Here is a 17,155-nt window from a genome sequence, read left to right as displayed (position 1 = left end):
TAGCAGGAGTACCTAAATTATTACCGGTTTACCCGTTACTTGTGGTATTCTTTAGGGTGGGTTTTCAAAGTTAATTTAGCTCATACATACAGTCAGACCCGGCGGCAGACATACGTCTCTGGGCGGGCATTTGATTTACCAGGGCGGGCCCACCCCGAAACTTACATTTCCCGGGAAATCTCGAGATTTGTCAAGGGGGGGGGGGGGGGGGGGGGGGGTTAGGTTGCCATAAGGCTGTTGACGGTCTTATTATAGGCTACATCCATTGGTTGGTTTTGTGGCATATTTGTAACGCTGTGCCAACTTGGGCAAGCACGCAGGCAAACTTGAGCACACACAGGGTGGAGAGGTGGAGTAAGGTTGAGCGATGGAGAGAAAGGGAGAGAGAGAGATTGAGTGAGGCAGAGAGGATGTGCAGCGGTCTGCTTGCGCACAGAGCAGGAGTTTGTGAGAGAGCCGGCTTGAGAGTCAATTTCTCTTCAAAATAGAATTGATTGCCAGCCTCCCTTGTCCCTGGCTGGCTTGCTAGCTCGTTGGTAACGTAACTGATGTCTTCTAATGTGCCTGCATCTGGCGCTGAGTTGCCATATTCCTTTCAAGTGTATAAGTGTGAACCACTTCCTGATATCCATTGTTGCAGATAAATATAAATGATAATAGCCAAACTAACCTACTGTAGCAAGCGTAAACTGACAGGCTGCTGTGCCGCATCTCACTCAAAAATCCACACGACTCAACCCAGCGAAAAACCAGTCTCGCGCGCAGCCTTTCATTCAGAATTTCATAGCAAAATTAAAAAAATGATATTAAACTAATCTTTCAACATAGTTTAAAACAAAAATAAATATTAGGACAAAGCCCTACAAATAACAATAAACATAATCAGTGGCGGCTCCAGAGTGTTTTTGTTGGGTAATCTATGGTAGGGCTAACCCATACAGTGCATGGTGGGGCTCAAGTCAGTATTTGCAATGTAATTACATACACGCTCCCCTTGACAGTGAAACGCCACGCGTGAGGTTTAGATTATTTCCCTGTCTCAATCCAAATTGAACTGTATGAAATAAAAAGGCACATTTGTGTTGTAGTAAATAAAAAGGACGATCAGCTGGAGCCAATCCTGCAATTTCTCCACAGGTGAAAGAGTTGACATGCTGACAACCTAACCCCTGCAGGGGGGTCTGGGGGGATTCTCCCCCATGAAATACTAACATAAAATACACATTCTGGTACTCTCTTGAGAAGAAAAATAAATAAATCTATTACTACACGACATATTTAAAAAAAATGAATGCCATTTTAGTTTTCTGTTACTTTGTTCTGAAAGCTGAACCTGCTGCTCCTCACAGAGAGAAGAGGGAAGAGGCTGTGAATTACTTTACTTTGTGGATAAGGGTGGATAGCCCCCATTGTTCTGTGTGTCAAAATGAAAGACAGCCCACACACCTATCAATCATCAAACCGTGGGGTCTTATTTCATTACGTGTTGATTTCTATCAACACGTAATGTTGCATCGATGTAGGCCTATAGAGATGTACTACAGCAAAAGTATTCTCCGTCGGGACTTCCTGCAACAACACCACGCCGTTATCGTGATTCTGATTGGCCAGAAGACATTATCAAAGATGTTCTATTGAGAAGACGATCACTACGTGACAAAAGTTTTCAAACCGTTTCTAGTCTTCGGTATTTACTGCCGTCTGTGCAATTTACTCCGCGCGAGTTGGCGGACTTTATTTAGCTTACTTTAAAATCATTTTTCATGTTGGGGCTAAGCCATTTCTTGGTATGGCTGTAGCCTACCCCAGTATACCCTGGCGCCGCCACTGAACATAATAATAAAACAATTAAAATGTTGTATTCAGCCCCGATTAAAACAGCGGACCCAAATCCTGGATGGGCGGGCCCGGCCCCATGGGGCCCGCCCATGACGCCGGGTCTGCATACAGTCCAGGCTGTTGGATGTTAACTTCATGCCAAAGGCAATGGCACACTGCATGTGTTGACATAGCAACCTCAGCTAAATACAAATGTTCTCTACAATACTGGTACGCACTGTAACTCTGGAATAAACCTTGGTACTCAAGATGATAACTAAAACGGCACTCTTGAGTGAGCCGACCTTTACCAAGGCTGTGCCATAGATTTAAACTAATGTGGCCTATCACCCAAGTTTCATTGACAATCTTGTGGTTGTCTGTGTTGACAATCAGACAAAACATAACCTTCATTGCAGATAGATTTAGGTTCAACATATTTGAAAATAAGTGGATGAATGACTTTGGTGTTTCTGTTTAATTCTCGCTCAAAGCTTAAGAACACAGTGTGGGTGTGATACAGTATAACACGCAACTACAACATGATGTCTGTACAGTTCTTTAAGCCTGTTCTTGTGCCACTGAGAAACAACATAATGTACAAGTTCTCTCAAATCCCAGCGGTGCTTTGTAAGTAATGGTGTGTTTGACCTCACCTGCACATCTGGTCCTGGCCCTCAGAGGGGGTCCGGGTGCTCCGGTGCCTCCCTCCAGAGGTCTGGTCAGCAGAACACTGATCTCGTACTCTGTGTCAGGGTCCAGGTGGCCGATCTTGTGTGTGGTCTTGTCTACGGGCTGCAGGTCGTACATGGTGCCGGAAACAGTGCGGTACTCCACCTCCCTGTCGGTGATGGGACCGTCCCCGTTGATGGAGTTGGCGTTGAGCTGGATCCAAAGGTAGGTGGCTCCGACGGCAGTCAGCTGGGGGGGGTGCGATGGGCACTGGGGGCTCTTGTGAAACAAAAAGATTTGATTGATGTTAAAAAAAAAACATTGGGGAAAACAATCAATTGATTTTTTATTTGTGTAAAAAGCAGTGACATTCCAAAAAAAAAAACGTAAAGACATTTTTTTACCAAGCAAGCAAGGTACTCAAAATCAATTACTTCTTTCGAACAATCAACAGAATCTAAATTCTTCTGCAGCAAATTAAGAACATAATTCATGTTTCCCAATTATCGAGGTATTCAAGAAGAGCCAGTAGCAATCAATAGCTCCAGCATTGTGGGGGAATCTCATCAGCAGTAGTACAATGACTAGAGTCACAAACACCTAGGCAAGTGCTACTTCTATTCAACAATGTATTGATTTAAATCTATAGGAATAGTCGCTGTTAATTGACCATTACTTTACTTGTCATATATTTTATCTGGTTTAATCTCTCAATTCATGACTGTTGTGGTATTTTGTCATTCTGAAAAGGTAAAAATAATTGATGGGGAAGCCCAAATCACAGCTATGTTAAAGGGGAGAGTTGGAGTTTAGCCTGAGCAGACCATTTACATGCACACAACAACCTATATAGCACACTATAGGGAAAACACCAAAAAGCTTAACAGTGCTTCTTTAACTTAGTTTTACAACATCTTCAATCTGGCTTTTACTGTGTGATTGTTTTTGTATTATTTGACTTTAACTATATATTTATTTGTTGTTCCTTTCACTATATCTGTAAAGCGTCTTTGAGCACCTGTAAAAGCTCGATCAAAATTAATCTATAATTATTATAATTATAACATGATTCAGTCTCTAACAAATGTCTCAGTAAATATATTGTAAATGTCATTGTGAAAGCAAATTTCAAATACCAAAGAGCTGAATATGAATGGAATATGAATTCCTTGTTTTGTTTATCTCGTGAACTCGCACAATGACACACGTGTTATGCGCATCGCTGTTCAAAACCAAGGCAAAACTAGACAAAGAGCGAATTTCAGAGATGTAGTGACAGAAACACAATGATTGCACTTCAATTCAAACAGTTTCAAAGCGTTTTGTCATCTGTGCTGCAGCCTTTTGTGTCAAACAGACTCGCTGTACAAATGTGATTTCTGGTCACCTTTACAAATGGATTAAACTTACACAATTACTACAAATTGTGATATTTCACAATAGTAAACTGCCTATGGTTTTTAATTAAGATAACTCTTTCCATACTCTATTTGCTAACATCTGAAAGCAATTTGTGAACATTTTAGTTCTTCTTTAGGTTTAACTCTAGACAAAGGGATGCTGCAGGAACATTTGAGGTTAGGATAAACTTCTAACATCTAAAAGATGAATTCTATATTTCTATCTTCACTTTTTAAAGTCACATTTGACAAAGATGGTTGTTCCACCATTGCCATTTTAAAATAAGGACATCTTCACTATCTATTATCTAACCAGCATGTCTTTCATGTCTCCTAGTGCAACCAGAAACCCACAGTCAAAGTGTTGCTTAGGAATCTACCCTTGTCATGTACTACAATAGCTTCGTGTCCCAGAGGCCACGGTGAGTAGCTCTAATGAGCACACACGTGTAACAGAATAATACCATTAGTCGTCTGGCTGCTTCTTGTGGAGTTGTCATGGAGAGGGAGAAGTCTCCAGGCACATTAGGGCTGTTGTCCTATAGAGAATTGAAGGATCTCCCCCAGCAGATTGTTACCGTACGCTGACCTCAGTTGCCAGTCCCTAAACTCCCACTAATCCAAACTCCCAGTGTTGTTGTCAAACATCACCTCAAGCGAACCAGCTTATCCCACAGGACTTCTCTGGACACGCAGTCTGGATGCTGGAGCCAGACAAAAGGATGACGAGATCTAAAATCTGGCTTCAACCATTGGCTTGTTTTGATGGTCTTTTGTGGTCTGTTTTGTTTTAAAGGGATTTAACTGAATTAAGTGGCAATATGCTCAGATTAGTGAAACAACTACTGTAAAAGCAGCACAGGCTCACTGTCAGGCCCTCCCTCGTAGTAAAATGGGTCCATTAAAAATACTGGGGTTGTAATGGTGCTTGGCATTTGTAATATTTTAAAACATCCAAAAGAATAAATGTAAGAAATGTTTTTTCTCAATTTCTGCTTCAGAAAACAAAGACCTCAGCTTTTTTTGTAATTGTTCGGCTTTTATTATTTCTCTTGAAAAAGCAGATGGGATGTGCGATTAGAAGACAGCATGTCATTTATTTTTTTGCTTGATAAGCATCTTTATACTTCAAAGAACCAAATTAAAAGTAAGAAGTTTGTCATTTGAAAAAAAGGTCCTAACATAAGGAGGCGGAGAGGGCCATGTAGGTTGTTACCAGATTTTATTGACACATTTGTCAACACATTCATTTTATGCTAACACCCTGTGATGCAAAATGTGACAAAGATTTTAGCTGCTGACTAAGACGTGACTGATTCAGAGGGTGAGAAACTTAGCAACTTGGCAACATAATAATATTAAAATTCACAAGTAAAAGTTGCAGTTAAGTATCAAGTAAGAGCCATTCAAATTGAATCAACACTCCTTTACTATAGAGAAATGCTTTTCACTTTTATGCATAGATGCCCCTGCTGCCAAGCAATCCTATTTTTCACTTGAGACCATTTATGTAACAATACAACTAAGCAGAATTTTGCATTATAGGCATTTCATTTAACTTTGGAAAGTTATTGCTTGACAAAGGCAACAGTGGCTTACAGTGATGAAATAATTCCTGTAGGTGCAGTAATCCTCTGTTCAACAGCCATGGCCGACGCACTGGAAATAACGGATTACCGGTATGAAATACTCTCAAGTGCTGGAACACTTTGGGATATTAACAACTCAATTCCCAGTGTGTTTAAGCCTCACGAGGCAGCCTCGCAGCAGTTGGGCCCTGGAAAGGTCTACCAACTGATCTCCATGCTGGCTGGAGATGGCTGACAGCGCGCAGATGACGGTGGCGGCCGTACGAGAGGGTCAGCGAGCAGCTGTTGTCATGATGTTGACCAGACAGGCAAGCGGCCTGGCGACAGCTGCGCTCTCCTCTACCGCCGCACCTGCCTGCCAGAATGCAAGCATGCACACTCATGCACACTCATGCACATGCAACGAAAAACAGTCACACTGCCATGCATTGCACATGGTCCTCATACTTAGTGGCAAAGACATACTGAGAACCAACATACTGCGACTGCCACTGTGACTCATTTATTTGTATGCTCATGAAAGCAAGGTGGTGACTTGACTTTGCTTGTTTCGTTAACCTACTGTACAGTCTAAAACCCAAATATGTTAAATTGACAATAATATTAGCCAGAGAATCCTCCTATTTTATAAGATGATGCAAGTAAGTCATTATAATATATATATGTATAAGATATATATATAATAATAATATATTATAAGACTTTGGTAAATGGCCACCCATTTCCCATCCTCCACACAGAAGGCAATAATAAGAACAGCCCCTCTGCTGTGTTGTTAGATTGGTTGGACCTGCATTTTTATGAATCCTTCTTTCATTTGCTCATTACTCCCACTGAGACGCTCTTGCTGAGATGCAAGAGGTCCTCATTACGTTGTTGTAGGAATTGATCCTGTCCTGATAGGAAAGAGCAGAGGTGGTACCAGGAAAATGACAAGCTTGACTGGTCGGCCTTCGATTTCTTGGTGGCTATTCTCATTAGTGCTGACACGGCCGCACCTCGTCAGCCTTGAGTTAGGAGCACAGCCCAGAATACTGTGTTGGAGCACAGCGAAAAGCTTTGCGGGCTCCAGGTGATTCTAACCAGGCCAAGAAAGGAGCCAGCTCTTGGACAGAGAGTAATTATCGCCCTTTCAGAACCACTGGCTGCACTACAGGAGAGCCCATCACAAGGGGGATAAGGGGGCTGCACTGGCGCAATCCGTATGGCGCTCAGGAAATACATGCAGCGCACTTCAACACGGGCGCATAAATCTGACTGAATACTGGCATGAAAGGCAGAAATGATTATCTGGGATAATCAAGCATTCACTCTCTCCGCATGTTGAAGAAAAAGGTAGTGTATGGTGGGGGGGGGGGGGGAACGAGCCGCTGTGTGACTGTAGCCGGCTCATAATCCACAGAACCCACTCCGCGGTCACTCTTCTAAAAACGAGGCACGGAAGCGGTGAATACACATTTAAGGAGGATTTACGACTCAGACACATTGCTGGGAGGGTTGAGCACTTGTTTTATGACTGGTACGATAAGAGGACATATCAGCCTTTTTTTTTATGTGTGACACTTATAACCGTGAAAACGCCTCTTTTTTTCTTGCTGCGACGAGTTGGCTTATGCCGGAGTCATCGAGGTGTGACATCTCTGCAGAACTTAAAGCGAGATGCATTAAAAGATTTGATGAATCCTTGAATCGAGATAACTATTTTAAATATTTATGACAAAGGCTCTCTACACTTTACTGGTTTGTATTGTATACAAATAAATGCAGTAACATGTTGAAAGCAGCGATCAGCAAAAACATTGCCGTCTGGCGAGTATGTGTAAGTGCGAGTGATTGTGTTGCTGAATTTATGCACGAGTGTGGTTTTGAGTGCCTCCAGTGTGTCAGTAAATTTTCTTTGAGTACACCACTGAAACCCACTGATACACTCAGGCAGAGAGACTTTATCTCCCTCTTCACTCTGCTCTGTCTGGGCCCGGCCATTCTCACATGATTGACAGACCTCGATCTGGACAGCCAGGATTAAACCTATCAATCACAGAAAGCTTGGAGACAAAAAAAAAAAGAATGGAAAAAAATCGGGGCAGTAAATTCAATTGAAAGCACAGGGAGAAAATTGAGGTGAAGAAATATAGAAGGCCATTACCGGGCTATAGGGCTGTAGGAAAGTGAGGCCTTGCTGGATTTAGTTTCAGACGACTCCATAAATTCATATCAAATGACTGCAGGAGTGAAATATCAGAGAGGTTACTGTAAAACCCTTTGTGATCTTTTAGGTGGAATTGTGCTCACTCAAGGACAGCCTTTACAGGGTAAGTATTAAAGTCCTCTAAATAACAAATCAACATAAAAAGCGTGTATTTTTAGTATCGCCTTAGAGGACGAACACAGAGCACTTCCTGTTTATCTCCTGTTGACTTTGCTGTGTGTGTAGAGGTCATGTGGATGGAAAAGCATTCATGCTGTCTGTGCCGAGTTGGTTCTGATAGGCTTTGTTTTTGTTTTCTCTCTGCTCTGGGACCAATACTCACGTTTTATGGTTAGTTCGCCATAATTGGACACTCCAACCCCTTTGTCTGAGTGGACGATGCAGCGGTAGCGGCCCGAGTCACCCTTGGTTGTGTTCTCTACATCAAAAGTGCCAATGAAGCGCCGGTTGTTCCAAGGTTTTGTGGCTTTCATCGGAGCCTCCCGTCCACCGATGCCCTGTTTGGAACCGAGACAAAGACACAAGTGAGCCCACAAAATGGAAAGGTTTAATAAGCAAAGTGGCCACACACACCACACACACCACACACACACACACACACACACACACACACACACACACACACACACACACACACACCACACACACACACACACACACACACACACACAAGCACACACACACACACACACACACTCACACACACACACACACACACTACACACACACACACCACTACACCACACCACACACACACACACCACACACACACCACACACACACACACACACAGCACACACACACACACACACACACACACACACACACACACACACACACACACACACACACACACCCACACACAACACACACACACACAACACACACACACACACAACACACACACACACACACACACACACACACACAACACACACACACACACACACACACACACACAACACACACACACACACACACACACACACACACACACCACACACACACCTCCCCAGCTGTCACCCCTCACAGCAGGCAGATGGGGGACATTGTTCATTGGAAATATTTCTTCATTACTGTCATCGGGGGACTTCACTTAATGTTTGTTTTCCAGCTCCTGTGCTAATGAGGACGTGTTTGTTAAAATGATGGAGTACCTGGCAGAGGACCTTTACCCAGAGTCATGCTCCCACTGATCACATGTGTGACAGTGTGCTTACCAGCAGAGCCGGCGGGGTTATGTCTGCCAGATGCACTACCTTTGCTGCTCAGAACAAGGTCAATTCAAGACTGCTGTGCAGCTCAGTTTTGCCGGATATAGTACACGGTTTTCCACAGAGCCAACATCTATATAGGTTAAGACCATACTGCGGTGATCTAAAACAACTGTAATCCCCTTCCCCCCAGACACAGAGGCCTCTGTAAATCTGGGAACAGGTGAAAACACAAGGGCAATATAAAGCAATGTGGGATTTGTCTTATGATTTAACTAAAAAAGCCACTTGTTTTTCCTCAAACCAACTTTTAAAAGTGAGTATTGTTATTAGTAGAAATTCTATACTTTGTCCATTGTACACGATTAAGTGTCTCATGCAGGGCCGCCCCTCCCTACAGGCCAATCACGCAGGCTGCATGGGGCCCCGCCTTGCGCAGGGGGCCCCGCCCAGAGGGCCTCAGCTGCTGTGCGCAGTTCTCCGCTCAGTTCTCCGCGCACCCCCCCCCCTTCCCGCTGACACGCAAGAGTGAGAGGTGACAAGGGGAGCACGTCTGTAACCCGACACCTTGCAATAAATCAACATCTGACCAATCACGGCTTTGATACGGCCACTAGTGCAGGTGAAGAGATGTCGGTGAAAAGACAGTTTCAGTCCGGCGCAAGCAAGAGGGGAAAAAAACAAAACATGAAGAAACTAGAGCATCACTCGAAGGTGGGTTATTGTATGAGTCAAATGTACAACTTGCAAATGTTGTATAAGTCAAATTGCCAATTGCCATATTAAAACATCAGCTGCAATTCACGCCATGAAGAAGGCAGTCTCTGCAGAATATAGGCTAATGGAGATGCAGTTATTTCCAGCATTCTTTATTTAACATTCATTTAAGTATGTTATGCCTTTTATCTGCTAATGTACAGGAGGAAGAGTGATACACTGTCTGTCTATTGGCTTACATCACAGTTAAAGTTTACAGCCTAAAAAACATGGAGCATTTTTTCCCCTTTTATTAATTTTTATGTCAATTTGCACATTTCATGGTGATGCTCAGCCTCTCCCCTTAACTCCTAACAGTCATCATCATGTCAACCACAACACAGATAAATACTGATAGAAATGTGTGTGTATAGTTGTTGATACATTGCTGACAGAGGGAACTACATTTGAATACAGATTTAAGAAATATCAGTTTTTGATCATGTCATCAGCATGTTTTGTCTTGACTATTACAACTATATTATAATACAATAATATAGTATTTATATTATTGAATTGATTATGATTATTATTAGTAGTAGAAGTAGTTTATTTGCATTAATTATATTGTAATCTTTTTGAGGCTAGTATTTGGCAGGAAATGCTGACGTATTCACCTGTAAACGCATACATGTACATTTACCATTTACCTCACTGTATAAAAAAGTAACTGTGATAATAATAATAAATAGGAATTATATTTGCAAAGTAGCCTACTTTGTTTCCAAAAACATTTTTTTTACTCATATCGGTGGGGGGGGGGCCTCATCTCACAATGTCGCTTGGGGCCCCAAGTTGGCCAGGGGCGGCCCTGGTCCCATGGCACCTCTTTTTCACTGCCACCTTGTCAGTCGTTTCCTCGTATCATTTATCATTTAGAGCTGTGGTGAAACTGCTAACCAGAAGTATGTTTGAGGTAACTGCATTTTAAATAGACAGTTGTCAGCCAATCAGGAAGATGTACTGTCTATGGTTGTGGTGAAACTGGTTTACATTTGGCTCTATGTAATTAGGGTTAAACATATTATAAATAACAAAATAGCTCTTGCCTCATTCTTATGCTACGCTCTTCTTTTACCCAACCATGTGATCCATACACTTTGAGTTGTTGAACTAGTGCAATTATCTCTACAGTGTTATGGGTTGTTAGCGTCGGCATTCATTTTATTTTCCAGTAAAGATATTTCCCCCTTAAATCAGATCTTGAACTTATCAGGGTTCCTACAGTATACATTTTTCAAATAAAAATGTACTTGTTTTTTCAGATGCAAGTTTAAGACGACACTGATTTTGCCCTGACAATAACCAAACTTTGATTTACCCATTGTTGCTAAACACTCAACACAGACTAGGGATGCATATCGTTGACTTTTTTACGATACCGATACCACTGAACGATACCGATACATATCGTGATACTTTGAAAATGTATCATCCCACAATTACTCCCATGAAGCACTTTACGATATAGTTAACATGTCAAATGAATATTAAATTCAATTGTGGGACTTCTTGGACCTTTTAGTACTGAACAAACAATGAAAGATACATAAGAAATATGAAGAAAACCGATTATGGAATATCTTTTATAACACCCGCCATCAGGTGTGCCGCGTGAATAGCACATCTTGTCAATGCAAACAGACCGTTATAATTCATGTTAAACCTGAGATTCGACTAGAGAACAAATACATAATTGAATAATGGTCATGAGATCACAACAAATCTCATCTTTAAAATCAACATTTACCTTCACTGGTGAGAGAAAACAAATCCCATCACAGTCCTTTTTAATGGGACTTTTACCTTTCTAGTATTGAACAAACAATGAAAAATACATAAAATATGAAGAAAACGATTATGCAATCTAATTTATAACACCCGCCATCACGGGCCACAGACTCACTTTTTTTTTTTAAAGTATCGAAACCGGATCTGATTTCGGTACGGTATACCGTAGCCACCAGTAACCGGTATTTCGGTAATACCGGATACCGGTATGCATCCCTAACACAGACAGTTGAACATTGTAAGAAAATAGCTAACTCAATACTCTGGAAACATAAAGCCCATCCCATCAAGCCTTCAAATTATTACAAATCCAATTCCATACTTTGTCATACTGCGTGGGAACCCCATCTTATGCATTATCATGACTTATTTGAGAGCTTGCTAAATTAAATAGCATATGCTACATTTCTAATATGCCGATTTACAGTGGAAATAAGCCTGCAGCCTTCTTAGACAACAGCACTGAGGATCATACGATTACATATTCAGACAGTAGGGTCTGTTCAGAGAGGCACGTTCGTTTCCAGAGGGCACACTTATAATACTGATCCCACTCTCTGATTTAGTCTTTGATTTAGAGTGTAAGTTAAAGCATGAAAATGGATCTCACCTGAAGCCAGAGGCGGAAATTGTCCCTTTTGCGTCCATTGACAGTGCAGTGAAAAGATGCCGTCTGTCCAGCGTTGACTTCCACTCCCTTTATGGTCAGGAAGTGAGGTGTGTTCACTGGGAGAAAAAATACAAATATTGATCAGCTGCAGAAAAGTCATTTAAGAGTCAATGCTGAGTTGCAGCATTGCTTCATCAAATAGATTTAATCACTAAAAATGTGGTGCTTGTGTCTGCATCAAGCTCCATGCTCCCGTGTCTTATGCCAAGATTTCTATGCAAAATGTTTGAATGGATATTGCTCTTTATTGTACTTTCTGATACCAACATCGCTTTGTGCGGAAGATATCCACCAAAATCATTGATGAGACACCAGAGGCCATCGTGCACCGACCAAAAACACTGTCTTTAAAATGCATCCTTTCATAGATTCAGGGTATTTTTTTCCCAAAGCATTATTCTCTTCTCAGACTGTGCTCATTATCAGTATGCACACTGACTGGGATAGTGCATAGAAAGTAACTTATGTAGAACATGTTTGATTAGCACCGCTATTCTGCATAGAAAAATAGGGCAATTCAATGGAACGACCTTGATTCAAAACATAACCAAATCTCTAAAGAATTGGCAAAAGCTAATTCTATCACTTTCATCATCAAGACTTTCATTTCTACTTAATATTTTACAAGCCCGTCTTTGAACCTCCTTTATAACTTTGTCCTGTCAATCCATCCAGTGCCAAAAGAGACAAATCTATTTTTCTCATCACTAATGTCTTCTTTAATGATGCAAAGAAGAGGCAGACCACCCAGTGGCATAATCACACCTTTGTGCTAGATATTCCACATGGTCGTATAAATAGAAAATGAATTGGCTGCGCTCCACCGACGAGTCTCTCTGATCACTCAAATAAACCCTACTGCCAATGAGCGGGTTATTGATCCAAGCACACTTTCACACATTTAAACATTGATCACGTCGCAAGGCCTCATTGATTTACTCAAATACATTTATATGCAACACCTATCGCTATTTAAATCCATTTTATTGACATAACATTTGTAGGAATTCAGCTGCTTTCTAATGGTTACCAGGTCATTAGCGCCTCACAATCAGAGCTTGATACTTTGGCTATGACGGGTAAAGTATAAATCAATTAATGAAAACCCGTGTGGTATTGATTTAGACTTAGACTGTAGAGTGTGAAAATCTCTTTGTATAAGATTAAGAAGAGCCATATGAAGTAGCATGACTCAAGGTACTCAAAAGCATTGACATGACATATCCTGAAGATCCCTTTTCCTTGTTTTCTAACAGCAGCAGACTATCCCAAAAGCTGAAGCGGAAAAAATCTAAATATGCGGCTGATTACATGTTCATTAGCTCCGCAGCGCACTCTAAAGTATATTCAGCGAGGGAAGCAGAACTCTGAACATCTGAAAGAGGAGATGCTGCACTGAATATCCTTGAGGGAGGAGAAACATTGTGGAATCCAAACACAAGCAGCAGCAAGTGTATTTGTTTTTTCATCCCTTTTTACGCTATTTCTCCCATATCTCGAACGATAGATTTAACACAGCCACTCCAACATTATATCCTGAGCACACTTCAGCATGTCGGCTCATAAATCTTCAGGAGCTATCAGGAGGGAGGTTTACACTTTGGATTGACTGTAGCATACTGTTTGAAGGCCCTTTGTTTGACTGGGAGGCCTTGAATATAACGGCGATACAGGTATTTGGGAGGGTGTCATGGAAAGGACAATGAATGTTTGATGATATTCTTTTATGGTGAAGGGAAAAAAGGACTTACTGCACTGGTGGCCCTGGACCACGACGTCTTTGATGGCCAGCAAGCCACGCTGCCCTGAGGTTACGGCTTCAAACACAATCTGAGGAGGAGAGAGGACATTCATAACACCAATGATAAATGAGCAGATGTCTTCAAATGGCACTTGAGTGAGGCTGCCCGTGTGCAAAGGGAAGTCCAGCTCCCGCTAATGCGATCTGCTCTTAGCTGGGCCGCAGCTGGTCACACAGCTGCGGGCCACTGACGTTATTTCCACAATATGTCACAGTTGAAAGGTGCTATGACATGCAAGTGTTAAATTAAGTTTGAGCCCCGAGACGTTTAGCACACAGTCGGTGACAAACACATAGTGGGGAGAGACACGGTTGAGATATCATTCACTAATCAGTTATTCAGGTGCTTTTACCCCGAAACAATGCAGGTGAATGGGATTTTACTTGTGCATTGTATGACATGAACATTCCCATTCTTATACCCTTCTTTAGGTTTATCTGTAAGTCCCTTAAACGTTCTTAAAACGTAATAGCTAGACTAGACTAAAGCATAATATGTAAACCTGTTTGTTGTTCTGCAGTGATGTCAAATCCAAAGCAATTACATATGCAAACAGGAAGTCAATGCTGCATTACAAGCTGTGATCCAAATAAAATAGTTAAGTTATAACGTAATTAATGGTCAAGCTTAAGTCAGCTAGCTCAGTTTTTCACTTAACGGTAAACAATTGTTTTGTGGTGCTACTGGTTTTAATTTTAAATATCTTATTAGCTAAATAAATTATAACTAGGCAACATTTTAACTTATACAACTGGTGCAAGTGACTCTTGGTTATTACCTACATTATTTTGTTATTGTTCACAGTATTTTAAGCACTACTTTTTAAATGGGCTCCAAAATAACCTGTGACTAGCATATAAATCTCAAAGGAAAACGCCTCAAACCAAAAATATAAAAATAAAAACATATCTTTGCATGCACGGATGCCACTAGATTTAAGTGTGAACATATGTGAACGTATGCTTGTTGCATTCAACAGATGCTCTGTGTCTAGTGTTACATGTCTGACATGTTTGTTGCTATCTCTGACAACAGAAATCTGAAATCAACTACAACTGTGCCAAGTAGGACTACCATGAGTCTATTTTAAGGGCCAACATTTGCTGCAAAACAAATGGTCGTAATCCCGACAGAGGGCGTGTCCCAGCAGAATGTCAGAGTTATGTACTCGCTGGTCTGCACTGTGTTAAAAAAGGAAAAAGAATGCCAGTCCCTTCCCAAACCCAGGGTGTGGTACAGACCCATTACGCCACACACACACACACACTCACTACACATGTTTCGCATGCCATTACTCACTAAATATACGCCTATATCTCCCAGTGAATGGTATATATTAATGGACATTTTCTGTATATGGTCTCACACAGACACAGATGTTCTGCTAGCCGTAGCTAGGCTGCACACACTTACATCTCTGAGATTCCTTTTGTAGCCGGGGAATGTGGAGGAGGAGATAGTTACCATTGTCATCAGGGAGGCAGGATGCCTTCAGATAAGGCTGTCTAATTATACATTTCTTTTTTTGTCTCATGAAATATGAAAGTGAATGTCTTGGGTGCCAATTATGGCCTCATTACAGGCTAATTTAAAGGAAATTAAAAGGCCAACCACTCCATATATCACCACCAGACAAATGAACTAGCCCCCACTCTCTAATTGAAATCCTTTGTTTGTGCAACAGACATCAGTCAGCTTGCCTAATAGCTGTGATATAATTGATTCTAACATCAATGATAGTGCAGTGCATAATTGGGCCTGACCCACAGACTGAAAATATTCACATGGGACGAAAGCTGTTGGTGTCACGGGAAAGTTCACTGTTCTCATTTGCCGGCGAGACACGTGGTGACCCCACATTGAATGTCTACGTCACCGCTCTGGCTATCCCTGAGGGACTTGGCTAAGTACTACATTGCAGCAGGATTGATTAGCTCTGCCAATGGCTCTACTGTATTGAAATCAAGACGGATGAGGACATTTGGGTTTTTCTCTCATCAGGATTAATATTGGGTGTTCGTCTTATGCACATAGTACATATTTTTGAGCGATGTGCAGAAACTATTTAGACACATTTCATTTATTAAAAGTTAAAGTTTTTGCCAGTGTTCAGCAGCTTTGGAAATGCATGACAATCTCAATTAAAAGTTTTAGGGATGACCTGACAGAAGAGTAATTATGAAAGGCTGAGGGGCTCATGACGACTAAAATACTTACCGGTAATTAAAAAATAATTTCCCAGTATCAGGTGGCTTCCCTTTGACGATAGCGTAGGTTACCGTGCAATTAAAGATACCTATAATTAGTGCCATGTTGTTAATTAGTGACAATTTCAAGCATTGGTCTCTCTTTTCTCTACTGAGAGTGGCGCTAATAGCATTAGCATCCTCACATTTACCAATGTTGTCACTTTGGGTCTGGAACAATTACAAAGAGAGACAGACCTTCCACTGGGGGCTAAGAGGCAACAGCTGCTGGGAATTTCCCTGAGCACACATTACAAATCATTGCGGGCTGAGATGCTCAACCCATGTACAGAACTCTGCAGAAACCCACTGTGAACAACATGTCAACAAATATGCAAGCGTCACTAAACTTAACATGGATTTCAAAAGCAGAACACTATGTGTAAAAGGTGTAGCTTGCTTGGTTTTGGCAAAGTTACGGTCAGTGTTATATAAACAAAAAATATAAAGAAAAGATTAATTTCCCTATTTTTTTTAATGGTTTCAGTGATGGCTAGAGCTTGGACTTGTGCATGTTGCTTTAGCCACTGAGGTCTGCACAGGATAAATCTGAAAAAACTTTATCCAGATAAGCTTTCCATCATTATGTCTGGCAAGGGTCAAAATCCTGTTGCCTTCCCCCTCTCCTCTCTTCCTTTTGTCCATGTGCCTCTCATTAAGGCTCCTATCTTGCATTCAGCAGTGAGAAAGCTCAGCGGTGTACCTTGTTAACCAAGTTATCAGGGTTGGCTATGATGAGAAAGCAGGAGAACTCCCCTCAGCTCCACTGTGCTCAGGCCATAATGAAATAATTCACCAAGGGAACATCTCCCATTGGGAGGTTAAGGGGTCTCTCTGCATCAATTAACATTTGGTGGACTCGTGGAACAAGCCCCAGCGAAGACTAATAGCCAAGCAAGTGTGAAATCACCTTGCCCCTACCAGCAGTCATGTGCATTGGAAAGTGAAAATGAGTTTTCAGAATTGGAAAAAGAGAACAGGCTCAGAT

At 41.6% G+C, this 17,155-nt stretch overlaps 1 protein-coding gene across 1 annotated transcript in view; it reads right to left on the bottom strand.

Moving 5' to 3' along the window:
- Positions 1–17,155, bottom strand: part of LOC117541869 (receptor-type tyrosine-protein phosphatase mu-like) — a 164,405-nt gene that overhangs the window by 96,459 nt on the left and 50,791 nt on the right. The window contains 5 exon segments of the mRNA XM_034209138.1: positions 2,475–2,748; positions 2,750–2,769; positions 8,011–8,185; positions 12,060–12,175; positions 13,871–13,949. Of these exon segments, the coding sequence (XP_034065029.1) occupies positions 2,475–2,748; positions 2,750–2,769; positions 8,011–8,185; positions 12,060–12,175; positions 13,871–13,949 (664 nt within the window).

The sequence above is a fragment of the Gymnodraco acuticeps genome, unplaced genomic scaffold, assembly GCF_902827175.1.
Source record: "Gymnodraco acuticeps unplaced genomic scaffold, fGymAcu1.1, whole genome shotgun sequence".
Classification (NCBI taxonomy): domain Eukaryota; kingdom Metazoa; phylum Chordata; class Actinopteri; order Perciformes; family Bathydraconidae; genus Gymnodraco; species Gymnodraco acuticeps.
Note: the sequence above shows the minus strand (reverse complement) of the source record. Positions and strands in the feature narration are given on the sequence as shown.